The 17,665-nt window shown below is 39.8% G+C and overlaps 3 protein-coding genes across 4 annotated transcripts in view; 2 read left to right on the top strand and 1 right to left on the bottom strand.

Moving 5' to 3' along the window:
• Positions 1 to 1,881, bottom strand: part of LOC146978690 (serine/threonine-protein kinase 3) — a 4,312-nt gene extending 2,431 nt beyond the window's left edge. The window contains exons 1-3 of the mRNA XM_085790230.1: positions 1,688 to 1,881; positions 435 to 515; positions 194 to 322 (exon numbers count right to left, since the gene is read on the bottom strand). Coding sequence (XP_085646356.1) covers positions 194 to 322; positions 435 to 515; positions 1,688 to 1,710 — 233 coding nt within the window. The 5' untranslated portion in view covers positions 1,711 to 1,881. The remainder of the gene's footprint in view (positions 1 to 193; positions 323 to 434; positions 516 to 1,687) is intronic.
• Positions 1,882 to 2,135: 254 nt separating this feature from the next.
• On the top strand, positions 2,136 to 3,772 carry polr2k (RNA polymerase II, I and III subunit K). Of its 2 annotated transcripts, none has more exons than XM_085791553.1 (4): positions 2,136 to 2,220; positions 2,446 to 2,513; positions 3,382 to 3,474; positions 3,661 to 3,772. In XM_085791553.1, the coding sequence occupies exons 2-4, from the start codon at positions 2,453 to 2,455 to the stop codon at positions 3,681 to 3,683; spliced, it is 177 nt and encodes a 58-aa protein (XP_085647679.1). In that variant the 5' UTR covers positions 2,136 to 2,220; positions 2,446 to 2,452; the 3' UTR covers positions 3,684 to 3,772. The 2 variants fall into 2 exon arrangements, with proteins under 2 accessions (XP_085647679.1, XP_085647680.1); XM_085791554.1 differs by having other exon boundaries at positions 2,161 to 2,190.
• A 715-nt stretch (positions 3,773 to 4,487) lies between these two features.
• Positions 4,488 to 15,927, top strand: spag1a (sperm associated antigen 1a). Its single transcript, XM_085791552.1, has 9 exons — positions 4,488 to 4,611; positions 5,403 to 6,006; positions 7,531 to 7,630; positions 9,888 to 10,040; positions 10,323 to 10,480; positions 13,170 to 13,311; positions 14,287 to 14,413; positions 14,605 to 14,742; positions 15,530 to 15,927. The coding sequence occupies exons 2-9, from the start codon at positions 5,640 to 5,642 to the stop codon at positions 15,533 to 15,535; spliced, it is 1,191 nt and encodes a 396-aa protein (XP_085647678.1). The 5' UTR covers positions 4,488 to 4,611; positions 5,403 to 5,639; the 3' UTR covers positions 15,536 to 15,927.
• The last annotated feature ends 1,738 nt before the right edge of the window (positions 15,928 to 17,665 follow it).

Here is a 17,665-nt window from a genome sequence, read left to right as displayed (position 1 = left end):
AAAAGTCTTGCAGCTACATCAAGACAACATATCGCACAGGCAGCAGAAGGTCATGGTGCCACTGCAAAAAAAAAAAACCCAAAAACCTCGATTTCAAGCATGGTGAACCAAGGCAGCTCATATGATACCTTGATGACACTTACAGACTTTTTAGGAGAGTTAGTCTTGTCTAAGTAGAAGTGTGTTTTCCCACCTGTCACACTGCTGCATGATGGAAATCTCCTTGATGATCTCCTGTAAATCAGACTCCACAGGAACCTGCTTTATGGCCACCACCTGGCCCGACTCCTTATGGATGGCTTTGAACACGCTGCCATAGGACCTAAAACACAGACACCAACTCTAAGTGTCAATATGTACAGACTTAATTTTATAGCTACAAATATTAACCATTAATGTTTTTACACAACAATCTTAGAAAGCACTGCTCTTACCCTTCACCGAGCTTCTCCAGAACATCAAACACCTCCTCTGGTTGTTTGGTTAGACTGTCCTCACTCAGCTTTTTCAGCTTGCTATAAACACAGAACAAATCATTTGTAAATGTGTAACTCATCAATCAATCAATCAAGAATTAGAAACCAAACTAAAACAATGTACAATAGAAGGATTATGAAATCAAACTGCACACATGGAAAAATAAACAGTGGGGACAATTTGCCAGGACACAATATGGTATTTTCAGGAATTTTATATTCTGTGTATGAAATAATCAGTGACATATTAATCAATGGGTCAAGTTTACATTGTGCAGGAAGATGACTTTAAATGTCTACTTTTGTCGAAAAGTTCAATACAAGAGGATATTTTGGTTACAATTACATAAAATAAAATGAAAATAATTTTAACATTGAAGATTATGGAACCAGCAAATATTTTGTGACTTTTACCTTAATTACTTGAAATGATACCAATTAGAATTTAATTGAATGAATTTTCTATTGATCAATTGCTCAATTAATTGCTTCACTTTGGAGATTAAATAATCAGTTAAAATCTCTGTTTTTAACTGGTGGTCCAACAAGACAAGCATCAAGTAGTCACACTGGAGTCTTTGATGGAAATTGAGATGATCAATGTTTTTAAAGGAGTCATCTGTCAAATAATATAGAGATAAACTCCTGCTTGTGATCATCTACACTTGTGGCTCTAATGATACATGTAAAACCTAATGGATATAAGGCTTTTCAGAGCAGGGAAAACGACATTTAACATATATCATGTTACTGATACAATAACGCCCAGCTCTTATTTCCTCTTTAGAGAAATCAGGTCCAGTGGTTTTTAGACTCCCAGTGAACACAGGGCACTGAGGGCGATTGACTAAACGGTTACCAAGGATGTCCAATTATCCTGTAGAAAGGTATTACACTGTCTCAACCCCACCAAACTCACTAATTTGTATTACATGTTAAACATAGTAACACATGTCACATGGCAATATGCGGCACCCGCTCCCAGCTCCGGACTACGAAACTGGTCTGAAACACATCGGCGATTGTGATCAAAAGTGGTCTTTAAACCGGTTTATCCGTCTTAAGTGAACAGAAAGTTTGACAGAAAATGGCACGGCTAACTAAATTAGCATCAGCTAGCTCGGTAAGCGACAGCTACAGCCAGCGTTAGCCTTTTGGTTGCTACTTAATAGCCTCAAACAACGTTTTAAAACCAATAAATGTACACAAACCTTTTGGGCGCGGACGGCTCCATGGTGTATATCTTCAAAGAACAAAAAGGCAACGGTCTAATAGTAATTTATGTCAGTTTTGGGGCCAATAGTCACGATGTGAACATTGTCGAGAGAGTCGTTGTTGTCAAAAACTAGTGGAGGGCCAGCAGCTGAGTGTCCGTCAGATGATGGTGATGGTCCGGCTGGCGTTACAGGGTTGCCATAGCGACCCCTGCTGGGCCGGAGGGCTAAACAAAATAACCACTACTTAGGTCTCTTTGAATTAAAAAAAAAAGAAAGAGACGTAAATAACCTACGATACACAAAGCTTAAAGACAGTTTCACTCTTTGTAGTTCGCTATACAGTCATGTAATTGGCGTTGTCGGGCGAAAAAAAGCAACATATTTTGCCAAATGTGACAGACGATCTTCTGACCAATCACATGCCAGTTTACTTCGAGGCCAGTTGGTCGGTGATACGCATGTGCACACGGGCACCAATGTGTGAGATGAAAAGAGAGGTAAACAGCTAGCAGTTAGCAACGACAACGGTAAAATCTGTTATTTGTCTTTATTCCTTTCATTGTATTTCATTTTTACCGTATATATGTTCGCAATTTTAAGATTTCTCAAAGACATTTGCGGTTGAATGACTGCGTCCACCACCGGCTCACACGGTTTGGGCTAATTCTGTCGGCAGCACCATGCTGTTTGTGCTTTAGCATGCTAACGATACAGATGTGATGATGTTTAACACTTGTTTCTTCATTTGATAGGATCAAAATGGATGCACAGAAAGATTTACAACCACCCAAGCAGCAGCCTATGATCTACATATGTGGAGGTGCGTTTCTGCTATTGACATCTGTAATGTTAAAGTCACTACAGCCGTGACTATGCTAACGATGCTACCAGTCCTGGTCCTGATCTGATGGTACCAATATACTGTGACTCTGTTGGGGCTGGGCTTAAAATGTATTTTCCCGATTCATATCGATCTTCATTTGAAAGATATCGATTCATAAAATCCTTAGATCGATCTGATGTAGCCATTGCACTGTTGCACTGTTTACTTCTGGAGTGGGGTCATGTTAAATACAGGTGCATTTATGTATCTGCTTTTCGGTCAATTTAATGTAAAGTTTGTAACCATGAATATTTTTAATAATACACCAGGTTAGAGAGTTCCATCTTTGTATAATTTGCAACATTGGTTTTGTGAAAATATCTTCAAGAACAAGCAAATTGGTATTAAAACTGAAATTTCTCTAAATGAATCAATATTGAATCAGAACCTTGTGAATCAGAATCAATCAAATCAATTCAGTAAATCAATAGTGACAGTCACTGTTAGTACTTATTTAACTGCTGATGTCTTGGGTGTCCTTGTTACGTTGTATTGTAAATTAAATAACACAAGTAGAAGTGATCCATCAGTACAATATAGCGAGGATTCTCCTACTTTTTAGTACTCTTTAGTTCCTTTAAGTCAATATAGTCTAAGTTGATACAATGAATTATTATTTATTTGTGTCATACACACAACTCTGCCCAGACTACATTGGAGCAAAATAAACCACAATTTAATACAATCCACAGTTATACTACACGTTGTGTTTACAACTCAGGGCTAGTATTACCCCGACATAAACGGTATCAGTCCTCATTTAATTGTATTTTTCCTGTATAATTTTTTCTGATTTTAATTGCAGAATGTCACACTGAAAATGAAATTAAGGCCCGTGATCCTATCCGATGCAGAGAGTGCGGCTACAGGATCATGTACAAGAAGAGAACAAAGAGATGTATCCTTTAAACTGTCTGTTGCAGTGTACATACGTATCATTGAGCTAAAGTTTGTTTACCAGTATAGGTAATCATATGTAAGGGTTTAAACAAATGCATACACACAAATTTGGGTGACAAACATTTTTTTATTTGTAGACCATATTCATGTAATGCCATACATTTCCTTGACTCTATGATTTCAGTGGTTGTTTTTGATGCCAGATGAAGAAGAGGAGAGCAGCTGTAATAATTGTTATTGTTGTGTGCTATTTTTGTAGTGTATGACCATGTAAATAAATAGACCATTTGACCTGACTCAACATTTCAGATTTTGGTTAAAGCCCACCATCGTTACAAACAGTGCTTTTTGTTTTTGCCCAAGAGAGATGGATGGAAGTTTTGGTTGATTAAAAACATGATTTTTACTTACTTTGGCTGTTTTCAATGTATTTTCTTTAGTTGTTTGCCTTCATATTTAAATGATATTGAGAAAATCAAGGCTGTACTGTTTTTGGTCCATCAAAGTAAACTAATGTGTAATCTAGTTTACAAACAATAATAAATAGCAATATATAAAAAAGGTAGATTGAAATAATCTTTCTCAAACAATTGTATGCCAGTTTTGAGTAAGGTTTTTAAAATATTTCTAAACTTGTACTCCACCCTTACGTCCTATTTATTACTGCTGTGAGGCAAAATTAGTCCAACAAATTATACTCAGGCAAACTTGCTGTCTGATACAATAATTGTGCAATAATTTATACTTTTAACATGTAATTATAAATATATTTAAAGTTATACATGTTCAATTTGTGTTGAACAATTATTATATAGATATTGATTCAACTCCAAACTATTTTGTGCAGGCAGATGTTTCTATTATTTTTTATCTAAGCCATTTAAACCAGTGATGCTGGCTAAAAGACAAATCCCTTAAAAGCGGCTAAAAAGATGTGGAGTTTGGTTCTGTACCGTTGTGTGTGAGGCACATGTCACCAGATGGCGGAGTATTCCCGTGGGATTTGTGTTTAGGATTAATTAAATGGGATGGACTCCACTCCGGGTCACCTAAGTAAATAAGGCTGCTTTAGTAGCCACATAGCTTAGCCTAGCATGGAAGCTTGGACCAGGGTGAAAGCGCCTCGCTTGCAAAGGTAAGTTATAGTAATCACTTATTTTTAACACTATCTCCTACTCCACTAAACAAACTGTGTATCTTCCTTTGGTAAAGAAAACGGCAGAAAGGTGGTCCGCTAATCTTTTACTGCGGGCTATGTGCTGGTGCTGGACCGTAGTAAATACTGGACTACCGGTATTTTCTTTTTTTTCCTTCTTTTTTTTAGCTGGAAGCAGTTGCCAGGCAACCATGAGAGTCCTCTGTGTATGGTAGTTTCTGCAGTAGTTTGCTGTGTTTCTGTACATATTATTATTATTACACAAACAAGCCATAACGTGTTAATAATATACAAGATAAGTTGAAATATCTGCCGTGCATTTTGAACCTTTGGACGCAGTCGGGCTAGATATTGCTAGTGGTCATGCTAAGCTAAGCTAAGCTAAGCTAAGCAACTCCTTGGCCTCAAGTTTCAATTCACCGTAATGACACGAGCAGCGTCAGTTCAGTTGTAACATCTTATTAACGGTAAGGTGGCCGAAATCTTTTTGACTACAATATAATCCTATTTTTTTAATCTGTAAAAAAAGAAGAAAAGAGAAAACTAATGTAATATACATCACGTGTATGTGCTTTATGATTCAGCCCAACAATAGGCTTTATTCACGGGAGACGTTTTGACTGCTCATAGTGGGAATAGCAAGTACAGGTGTTACTAATACTGCGTTTTAATTACATGTCCAGAAACCAGTGAGTTAGCATGTTCAACAGCAGGACCCTGAAACTAGTGTTTTGATTAAACAGATTGACAAGAAGACTTCCTCTCCCCAGGGTAATTTGCTGTGAGGTCTAATCTGAGGCTCTCCCATCAGTGCTGTCCTCCTGCAGCACTGCATTGCCGAGGCCCTTCCCCCCTCTCTGTGACAACACCTGTGACGTCTCATCCAGGGGGCGTGGCCACCAGAAATCCCCAGCCAGGCACAGATGTAGCTGCAGCTCTGAGAGAGAGAGAGAGGGAGAGGCAGGGAGGCAGGAAGAGTTTGAGCACACTGCAGAGGGAGTGCAGCTATGGGGAACACGCAGGAGAAACCCTCGGGGAGCGGAGGAGGGGGAACCAGATCAGATCAGGCCACATCAGGGAGCGGGACGAGAAGCCGGGGCGGAGGAGGAGGAGGGAGCATGAAAAAGCCCCACACTCGGGGAGCTTCGCAGAAAGGGGTGGCCAATGGCACACAGAGGGACAGCAGCCCTGCGGGTGGACAAGAGGAGCAGGACAGTCCTGCAGTGGACACAAGTTACCTGGACGCCCCTGCTGGGGCCCTTCCCCCTCACCTGGCTCGGTTCAAGAACGAGGGAAACCATCTCTTCAAACACGGCCAGTTTGGAGACGCCTTGGAGAAGTACACCCAGGCTATTGATGGGTGTGCTGAAGCAGGTGGGGAAGAAATTAATTGTTTATTTTCCTAGAGTGATCACCTTAGAAACAGAATGTCATTCAAAGAAAAAACATGCTGATTACAAATGTATGTAGTAAAACATATTTTACCCTCACACTAAAAGACATATCGTAAAACCTGTCTTACACAATATAGACAACATCCATTTCAAAGCAAATTAAGTAACAATTATTTTCTCAATAAATCAATTAATTGTTTGTTCCATAAAATGAAGAAACAACTAACTAGCATAATAATACTTGTATAAACAGGGCACAACCAGAAAATATTCCATTTACAATCCTACAGGACTCATACAAGCTAGAACCAGTGACAAGAGTTGTAGCATTTTTATATTCAGCAATGAAAATTGTTGTTGATTAATGTGCTGTTGATTGCCTAATTGATACATCAATTTAGCATAGCTTTGCAGCTGCATACTTCACGTTATACTTAATTCATGCTGAGCTTCTAAATGATCTTTTACAGTATAAATACTTAATTCTGTAGTGACTTAAGTAGAAACAACAACAGATCGATGGCTCGGTGACAGTCAAAAAAAGCCACCTCTAACATCTGTGTATTAGCTCTTGTAAGTTCATCAGTAGAAGTTGACTCAGTGTCATTCGGCTCCATAATAAGTTATGAATGTCTTATGCCAGTGCTTGCCATGCCGCATTATTTCCTCTCTATCTACCCAGTCTGCATGAACATCCTCTCCATCCTATGTTATCTTTGAATTGCAGGAGTGTAGGTCACTTTTCAGATATGACACCTGTCCGTGTGGAGATCTGGTAATAGCTTTTACACAAGCTTTCGTAAACAAAAGTATTTGAGACATGAGGTATCATTGCTGATTCATAAATGCAGCCAAGTGTTGGCACAAGCCAGTATGACTGACCGTGGGTAGGAGTCATGTACTGGTGCGTGGGGCTTTTAGGTGAGATTGAATATCATGCTCCAACTTAAAGAGCACTCAGCCAACTTTTACTCACGGAGTTGGCAAGAGTCACCGCATCTTCTGCAGCACCAGAGGAAGACTTAAAACGATTAGCGTAGACTTAGTGTCATAGCAGACTTAACAGAACAATGCTTTTGGACTGACTGACAACAATGTCATTTTGTATTTTAGCTAATATTATTGAGAGGTCACAGTGAAGAGGGGTATTGATGAAGACTGCTGTAGGACACTGAAGCAGTGTATAATGATGGATGCTCATCTGGAGAGTTGTGAAACTGCACAGGAGTGAAAGGACAGAGTAGAAAATGACTCTGCCAGAGGGACTGATAACTCATCCATTCGTCTGTCCTCCCCCCCAGCATCCCCAGACAGTGTAATGACTCTATATATTGAACTGTTTGTGCTGTCATGATTTCTCTTTGGTATATAGCACTCAGTCCAAACCGCTGAGCGTATCATCTCATTTTCACAAGAGCAAAAACTATTGTATTATTGATTGTGTTTTATACTGAGACGACCGGAGTGTCTGGACTTTTCATGAGTTATGGTTGTTCCCCCGCAGGTGTTGACAGTCCAGAAGACCTGTGTATCCTCTACTCCAACAGAGCTGCCTGCTACCTGAAGGATGGAAACAGCGCAGACTGCATACAGGACTGCACCAAGTACGTGGTCACTGATTTTAAAGAGGAACTATGCAGGATTTTTAGCTTAAAGCAGAAGTAAGCGATCCGGTCGTTTTGGCTAATGCTGCGTTCCAGGCAGGCTTTTGAAACCGTAAATTACAGCTTCAAGTCACGACTTACGACTTTGTAGCGTTCCAGGCAACCCACTCGTGTTTTTCCGACCTGTTTTACCTGTGAAAGTCACTATAACGGCCACTCGTAACTTCCGACCTGTGAACTCGTACCAGATCGAACTGGTACGACTTCACAGGTCGGAAAAACACGAGTTACGAGTTGCCTTGAACGCACCATAACGTCTTGTCAGCCGATGGAGTTAGCAGCCCCCGCCCTCGTCCCTGCGTCGCCACATTCACGGCGTCCCTTGGCTGCACACACAGCCCTGCATGCCGTTCTCTCTCCTCATTGGATAAAAACTGTAGGATACGATAAATGTTTTCTCCTCAGCTCAGAGCAGAGCAGAGTGACTGAGAGACCCGTGTTTCGGTCCAAACACTCTATGTAAGTGATTGCTGTCGGAAGATATAACTATTTAAGACTTATATTAACACAAAAATATCGCTTACTTCTGCTTTAAATGTGCTACATTTTAACTTTAATTAAACAGCTTCAGAGTAATTGTGATGGTTAAATAAACTTGTTACAGGGAGAATGAAGGCTCTCTGCCTTCCACATAGCATCTCTTGGCTGAAAAACAACTTTGTAAGATCAGCACCTTCAACCCAGTGTCCCAGCTCTTGTCCCTGCACACCGCAACACGGACGCGCCCCGTAACCCGTAATCCCTTGTTTATGACAGATAGGACTACACAAATATACACGTCGTAATATCATATATGATATATGACGTTATCTATCGCTCTATTGATTAATTTCTCGCCGGCTTCGTTGTAAACAAATGCACATGGCCGGGACGAGGGTTAACAAAACAGAGGAAAAGCGACCGGACTTAGTTCCCCTTCAAGTTTTCCACTGATTATTAGCCCTGTACTCCTGTAGGACTGTTGAAGCCAAAATGTCTTTTTTATTCCATACATTCTTATTCCTTGTCAAAACCTATACTGCAATGTAACTGGAGGAGGGATTTGTGTGTGTGTGTTATTAACAGAGTTAGGGAGCGAGCTATAAACAGTTCAGTTGTGGTCTTCAGCCCCAACCTATACTGACTTTTGACACTACTTCAGCCACAGAAATATTTATACAAACCTTGTGACACACAAGTAGTTCAACTTTGATATATAAAATCAGATCAGTTCATTACTTCAGTCCTTTCCTTACATGCTTACTCAAATTGACGTATTTGAAATTAACTCTAATAAGTCCTCTACATTGCTTGTTGTGTTACTTTTGTTGATATAAATTGCATTTTCATCAGCTTTAAATGAAATTTGTAGGTCTTTTCCATATATTGTTTTAGGCTTTTATGTTCTTTAGGTTTATTAAAAAATGATTAGTAGTTAGTTAGTTAGGAGATAGTTATCATTTGGACTCTCTGGTGACTGGTGACTGAGTTGACGAATACCATCATGTACTTGTTTGTCCTTTCTTCAGTGAAGAAGCTCATCAGAAAGTTCTATAGAGTAAATCCAAATTTTAAAAGCTTATGTCATCTCGTAATGTAAAGATTTTGTTGGATTTGTTTAAACTTTTGAAGAAAATCTGAAGTATTTTCTCCTGAGTGTTAAATGAGCTGTCAATATATATATTTAACTCCATGTTGCTATATTGCTATAGATGCTATATTCTGGTCACTCTCTGCTCTTGATCTGATGTCCTTTCTTTCTTTTTTTGTCCCTTACACCCCAGGGAGGGGGGTCAAAGGAAAATGAATGAATGTTAACTTGAACTTCGCATCACTTTATCTGTACAAAACATCACTTAGAATAAATATTAATAAAATCCATAGCAGACAGGAGGGGTTAGTTGACAAGGGGCATTCGTCCATAAGAACAACTGTGTGACTGCCACAGCTCAGCACACAGCTACTAGCTCAGCCAATAGACTGGTTTTCCACAAAATCCTTTATAGGATCATAAACACAGGTCGCCCATGGAGCAGAAGTCTTGGGTTTGGTTTTGTTCATCGCTCCAGGAGACTGCAGGAATCTCTCTGTCTAAAACAAACACTCGCTCACATGTTTTTGAATGGAGAGCTTTAGATCAGCTCAGTTACTCCTGCGACACAGTGTGCAGGTGTAGAGGGTTTGATCCTCTGTCTCTGCGTCTCTCTGATCCTCTTAGGGCTTTGGAGCTGCAACCTTACTCCTTGAAGCCCCTGTTGCGCAGAGCTATGGCCTATGAGTCACTGGAGCGCTACAGAAAGGCCTACGTGGATTACAAGACCGTCCTGCAGATTGACACCGGCGTGCAGGCGGCTCATGACAGCGTCCACAGGTCAGCTCAGCTCAGCTCTGCTAAACGCACCAAGGTTCATCAAGGTTCATTCAGAAGTGGCTGTTGTGTTTTTCGCCAAATCATATGATAATGTCACATTGTGTATCAGCCTGCACTATATTTTCATTTAATTCACTTATATTATATCTATGTTGAGTGAAATATTTAAACCTAGGAGGTTTGTAAGCTTTACTTATGCCTTAACTTATCCCAACAAATGCACTTTAAAACCCCCCTTTGCCATTCACATGTTGATGTTTTACACTGTCTGTCTCGTGCCAGGATCACTAAGATGCTGATTGATCAGGATGGACCTGAGTGGAGGGAGAAGCTTCCAGAGATCCCTGCCGTCCCTCTGTCTGTCCAAGAGCAACACAGACAGAAACCCGTCAGCATCGAGGTGGCCCAGGCCCGAGCCGCCAGGGCTGCTCAGGAGGAAGGTGAATGACATCACTTCCTTTATAGAAGCGTACATTTTAAATATAAACACGTGTCACGAGTGTTTAACCTCCGTGTTTTCACTCGCAAGCACACACACGTCAAAAAGTATTCACAGTCACAGCCTTCGTTATGTGACTTAATAATTAAATGATTTTCAAAAAGACATACCAACCATTTAAGAGATACATTCTCTCGTTTTGACATAATAATAATGATAATGTTTATCTATATGTTAATATTATTTCTTCTCACGTTTATTAAATTGTTTAATGATTTCAAATATTTCCCAATAAAATGTGATCATTAAAACTAAAATTACATCCCTGAATTATGGAAACTAAGGCAGCAGCGGCAGAAGTCGGTCAGGGAAAGGCACTCCCACTGAGAGATAGTGTGTGTGTGTGTGTGTGTGTGTGTGTGTGTGTGTGTGTGTGTGTGTGTGTGTGTGTCTGGGTGGACTATCAATCAATAATGCAGAGGGCAATGTGATCTACACAGAGTGTAGTGCTGCTGTAATGGAACAATCCAGGTCAGGTTTCCTGCTCACACAGACCAGAAGACTCCACACATGCTGTACATTAAAATATATCTAAATATATGCTGTGTAATATACAGCTAAAAAACACACACACATGCAATAAAAAAATAAAAAGCTTTATTTGTATTTACAAGCATGGTTTAAATCGTACACTGACAGGGACAGGACATATACATACGTAAACACCAGATGACTGTATAGCACATAGACAGAGCAGAGCTAATCTCAGAATAGCACACTGCTGTTGCTGGGGAGACAGATTGTCAGAATTGCAGAAGTTGGTATCTTTTACTGTAATAAGTGTTGCATATTTGCTGTGACAAAATAGGATCTTACCTCTTAATGTATAATGTACACTGACAACAAGTTATTAGGGAAGACGTTGGCAGCCATTCAGCAAGTACTGTAAGTCAGTGCAGCCACAGTCCCTGTTGTGTTTTGAGCAAGATGCACAGACACACCTACCCTCTCCCTGTGCATATAACTTTCAGTTTAAATGAGGTGAGGAAGTAGGGTCATGCCTTTAGACTGAGGGATGCTCGACTGGGATCGACAAAAGATGAAATGAATCACACATATACAGTACAAATTAATGTTAAACAGATAATAATAATTATCTAATAATAATAATATTAAAAGATACTTAATAGGGGAGATTTATTTAAAAGCTCTAACAGATGTATTATATACCACAACTCTAATGAACAAACTAGCAAACTATAATTTACATTTAATATATTTCTCAATTACAGTTAGATTCACAACAGACGTTACTCAGTGTTTCCCACACATTCATTTATTCGTGGCGGCCCATCATGATTAAATTACATCCGCCAAGAATAGATTTTTCAGCTTTTGGTTTGACCAACGCAACCATCGTGCCATTCATTCATCTCCGCATAGCGCTCTTTCTCCATTATTGTCGTTCACACACACAGACGAGCGCGCATGCATGATAGTAGTGCGCGAGACACGTACAGTCCGATCGCACCCCCCCCCCCCCCCGCCACAGTCTCTGTGCAAACCTGTGGAAACACTGTGTCAACAGTTTTGAAGAAGCAAATACAGCAGATTAGCTACAAAATAAAACAACATAAAACTAAATTCCATACAATAAGCTATTTTTAAAGAACCACCCAAACAGATTGAAGCAGATAAAAGATGAATTGCAGTCCTCTCTTGAACTGTGGTAAAACTCAACATGTTTCTTGATGTTCATCGGGTTCATTTACAAGAGAGTGTGGTGCTTTAAATAGCTGCAGATAATTGAGTGCAGCACTGTGCTTGAGCTGTTGTTGATATTGAAATGAAAACTCCCGTGGCTCTCCTGATGCTCGCAACTGTTCTCGCTTCCCGTCGAAGCAAAGCGCTCGTTCTGTTAACAAACACTTCCCATCCCACTAGACTAGTGCATGGTTTTATAAATGTATGATCCCGTCGTCCAGAAACGATGAAAGGAGGATGATCCATGATTGACTGAGTGATTGTTTTGGTTCTGATCTCCATTTTTGACATTTGTAGTGGTGGATGAACTGGAGTCCATGTTTTATTAAATAACCTCTTCTCTCACTTATGAAGGGAGATTTTGGAACAGACTTAAGAGTGTTGTTACTGTCACAGTGACAGGTACGACTAACTAGTTGCACAATGACCTTTCATCAAACATGTGTTACTTTGATGCCATGTTCAGTCAGTTTTCTTGTCTCACTGGATAAATAATTTAGACTTTATATCAATACGTGGTTCTTCTGATAAACGCCAGGCTAGGATTGTGTGTGTGTGTATTGACAAGTGTGTTTAAGTGCTTGTGTGAGTTTTCCCCAGTCATTAGACATAGTGTCTTTCTCAGCACAACAGAGAGCTCAGTAAGCAGGAGCATCAGACTGCTGCTGCTGCTGCTGCTGCTGATCGACTGATGGATTCATTCATCACTGCTGAAAAAAGTTTGTGCACCAAACTGACGCATGTTCAATGCACTCTGGCCTTGACCGTGTAATGAAGAAAAGAACATCCTTCATGAAATGTTCAATCATGTTTTCCATTCGGTTCGATCGATCAACAGGACGCTGACTGTTAACTTTGTACTGCTACATTTTCCTGCACCTGTTTAAGTGTTTAATTTTGGGTCATTTCTATTTTTCTGTTGACAGTCAGACGAAAAGAGGCTCAGTTCACACTGCTGAAACAGAAAGGCAACGATCTGGTCAAGACGGGTAACTTCCAGGGGGCTCTGGAGAAATACAGTGAATGTCTCGCCGTAAAACCTGACGAGTGTGCTGTCTACACAAACAGGTACGTCTGAAACAACGCCAGTGTGCAACTTGAATTCTTACTCACGTACACGGAGGAGGACTGTTTGATCTCAGAGTGCAACAGTGGGAATTTCCACATGTTGAATCATCCCCGATTTAAAGTGTGAAATAAACACCGTGCTGCTGCGTGTGCACAGCAGCCTCTGTCTTGTTCATCCACTCAACCAGTTTTCAGTCAAATGGCAGCAGCAGCAAAGTCCAGGTTACATGTTTACATACTGTATATTTTTAATGTTGCAGACAAGGAGGCTGTCCCAAAGCTGTGGGTGTGATAAAATGCTAATTCTTAAAAAAGCAGTAGAGGGCACCACATAATCATCCAGGTGTCAGACGTAGTCCATTAAATCTCGCTGTGGCTAAATTCAGACATAATGTAGCGTGTGAGAACAAAGGCAGCCACACTCAGCTTTATAACAAATATTATGATTCATATAATATTAGATAAAGAGATTTCAGTCTATGGCTGCAAATAATGAGAAGCTGATTAGTTTGCATGTTGAGGCATGAATAATAGAGAAGCATATAAATAAAACAAAGATGTACCAAGGTCTGATAAGAAGGTAGCCGTCTTTAAACTGGTTTAAACTGGTTACCAGATCAAATATTATTTTTTCAATGTGAAAATATAAATACTAAGTAAATCAGTTAGATGTGCTCTCTGTTTTTATTTAAATGGTTTTCTAAACATGGATGATCAGATGATGCACGTTACTAAATTTAATCAAGAATGTATTGAATTTCATTGAAAACAAAGTTATTGGGCTACATTTTTTTTCTTAATAGAATTTCTAAAATATCAGACAGATATAGACTTTCTGTCCTCTAATCTCCAAAATGGAAGTTTTTAACAGTAATGGAGTAGATTGATGGCTCCGTCCTAAATATAATTACCAGCGGTGAAATCCTGGCATGCTGCAGGTTTTTCACTCATTCCCTCCTCTTCACTCTCCTCCAGAGCCATTTGCTTCCTGAAACTGAATCGCTTTAATGAGGCCAAACAGGACTGTGACTCTGCTCTGCAGCTGGAGCCAGGGAACAAGAAAGCCTTCTACAGACGAGCACTGGCTCACAAAGGTTTAAAGGTGCCTATCATCACCAATTACAAATATGCTAGTTCATTTTTTTGTTTAGAAGAGTTTGTGCATGTAATTATCTTTTATTTTCTTCTTCTCTCTGTGTGTGTGTGTGTGTGTGTGTGTGTGTGTGTGTGTGTGTGTGTGTGTGTGTGTGTGTGTGTGTGTGTGTGTGTGTCTGCATCTGACTCCAAATTTAGGACTATCTGTCAGCCAGCAGCGATCTCCAGGAAGTCCTCCAGCTGGACCCAAACGTCAGGGAGGCTGAGCAGGAGCTCGAGGTGGTGACGAGCTTGCTGAGGCAGAGCCTGATGGAGAACACTGCACATCCAGCGAGGGTAGGTGATGGAGGTCGACTGATGGAGGATTTTTAAAGGCTAATATTACAATATTATTAATGATAGTTGGGAGTAGGGAAAAGCCAATACCCCACGAAAACACACACGCACACACATTACCATGTGTAACACATTTTAATCACGATAATTCCTTTTCTCCCCAGTCTTCTCATGTGGAAAAGACCGTAGGCAGCTCTAGAAAGCATCGCTTCCACAATATAGGAGTGTAGTTTGTATTTAGTGGACAAACATTAACATTATTATTATCTGTGTGGAGCATGCACAAGACAGCAGTAAAGATAATTGGCATGAAATGATGAGTCCATAGAGAGTTTCTACATCAGTGCAGCAGTGAAACAAGCTACAAAATCTCATCTTCTGTTTCCAGAGTACAAACTTCTCTCATCAGGGAGAAGATTTCGAATTCCAAAATGCAAAGTTATCGTTTTTTCCAGCCTCCATTAAGCTGTTGCATTTTTCACACATTTTTCATACCTTTTTAAACCAGCGTCTTCTCTGTCAGTGCGGATACCTTTCATGTGATGTCGTTGATCTGTGTTGTTTCTGTTTTTAGGGACATGTTTTTTATGTGATAATGTCTTTTTAACACTTTGAAGCAATGGACTGTAGTGGCACTGTGCCCAAAACTAATTTCCCCTTGAGGAACAATAAAGTTTACTTTACTTTTCTTTTTTTTTACTCATCTTCACTGTACACGTCTTGATTTCTAATTACATCAAATAACAAGCAACACCACTAAGAAGCTACTTCTGCTGATGTCCTGCAGGTTTGATAACTCCTTGTGGATCCGTGTGGAGACAGAGGAATGGATCCGGTGTGGGCTGGTGTTGTGCTGCAGCAGCTCCTGAGGAAAAAGACTTTAAAAGCCATCAACCGGAGTAAGTAAGACTGGCGTTAACTCCGAGGACGGGCTCCTTGGACGACCAGCTTTTGAGCTCTGCACCATCTGCAACGTGTGCAAACCACACCATAACTCCTGAGTGCACAACCTTACATAACGGGCAGCTTTGTTTCAAAAAAGCTAAAGTCAAGGTACTTGACCTGCTTGCACTATAAGTCATTCACATTACGATGTAATATACTGTACATACAGATTCATGTACCAGGCTGCCGAGCACTGTTATTTGTTGTAAAGTTGTAAAGTAAAATGGGGGAAAGACAGAATGTGTAATGTGTGCCTTATTGAGATTTCAACACGTTAGGATGAGACACGCCAAGATTAACAGTTTTGTTTAAATTTGTTTTAAAGATGTTTGGTCCCAAAACTGACTGACAGACATGGATATAACTCAGCTTCATTGTGTGTAGACTGTAGAGATTAGGAAGGGCCAGAAAGATCAATCAGGTCAATAGGTCATTAATTATCTGGTGCATTCCCTACGTATCCAGGGTTCCACCTATTGCAGCTAATATACGTTTGTCACTGTTTACATCTGTTATTATTACAGCTGCCGCCAACAGCTCAACATCATATAGTGTTGGTTATTGCTTTAGTACAGAAAAAAAAAACACACACACATCGTGACAACACTGCTATTTCAATGAGCTCCTTAAATTTCCATTTAGATCCATGTAAAGCTCCAGACTGAATAAAGATGCAGCAGGCTAACTGGAATTTAAGACTTTACATTATGAGCTTAGCACTTAAGTTATAGTTAATCATAAGGTTTTAGATAAATATCCAACTGAAGTTAGAGTTATTGATGTACTCTAAGACTGTAGGTCTCAGGTTTAGTTTTAAATGTAACTAGGAGAGTCTTTGTGCAGAACAAGGAACAAGACAGCGAAGACCATTGTTCCCCCAGGTTATCTGATGTATCACTCATGGACTTCAAAACAATACCCAAAGGCAATGACATACTTCTTTTTATAACAAACAAAACGAAGTCTGATACACTCACAAAGCTCGGTGTTTGTGTGCTCTGTCGAGTGGCTGAAGTCACAGATTCTGCCTTAATGAACATGATTTCAGATGCTGCTTTGAGTATCTAAATATCTGAATAAACTTCACTTTATCCCATTTCTTTTTCTTTAACTGACCAGTTGAGATCATTTTTAAGTAGCTGTTTTTCTCCACCCACCCTCCACTTGTGCAAAAGGACAGACAGGTCAAAACTATCAATAATCAAATAGCTAAACGTAAGACCAGAACGTCATTATTTTTGTGAAGTTAGCGAGAATTCACGTTTCACTTACACAGGTGTTTTCATTCTTTTACTAATTAGAGCTCGTTGTCGACCTGAGCAGAGCGCTAATTAACTCCGACTTAAAACACCTGTGTGTTTGAACACATTATTGTTCAAGAGAGATCTTCAGAGCTGCTTTGTTTCTCCACACCCTCTGCTCTTTAAATAAATCCACAACACGTAAAATCTTTGTACAGCACAATGTGCCACAGCATTTCTTATTTCTCCTATACTTGATAGTATTAATGTGCTCATTGTCCGGCCTGTACCCTTGGTTTATCTCCTCGTCTTTGTTTTTGTCTCCTTTGTTGTTGTCAAAATAAAAGCATATGAATCTCATCTAAATGAAAACACTTGATATGAGGCTGAAAGCGTTCCAGACAATGTTTGTCATGCTTCTTGGAATGTAAAAGCATGTACTGTATGTAAATAGTTCAAATGCAAATGTAAATAATAAACTGCAATGTGAATGCTTCAATTTGACCCTTTTTTCTACAGATTCACATGACTTTATTTCAAAGATTGAACTACCGGTATTTACATTTTTAAAATAAAGTGTAAACATGAGACAGTTATGTTTAATTTTTCTACAGTGATTGATCTGTAACTGGTTGAGCTGAGCCACTCACTTGTCTCACAGTTCAACAGTAATTACACAGCCAGAATGACGTGCGAAGGCTGCACCACTCAAAACAATCATTTCTGTGTCAAAATAT

The sequence above is a fragment of the Trachurus japonicus genome, chromosome 11, assembly GCF_045865225.1.
Source record: "Trachurus japonicus isolate A0001 chromosome 11, Traja_1.0".
NCBI lineage: Eukaryota > Metazoa > Chordata > Actinopteri > Carangiformes > Carangidae > Trachurus > Trachurus japonicus.
The sequence above is the reverse complement of the archived record's forward strand: the minus strand, read 5'-3'. Positions and strand labels throughout refer to the sequence as shown.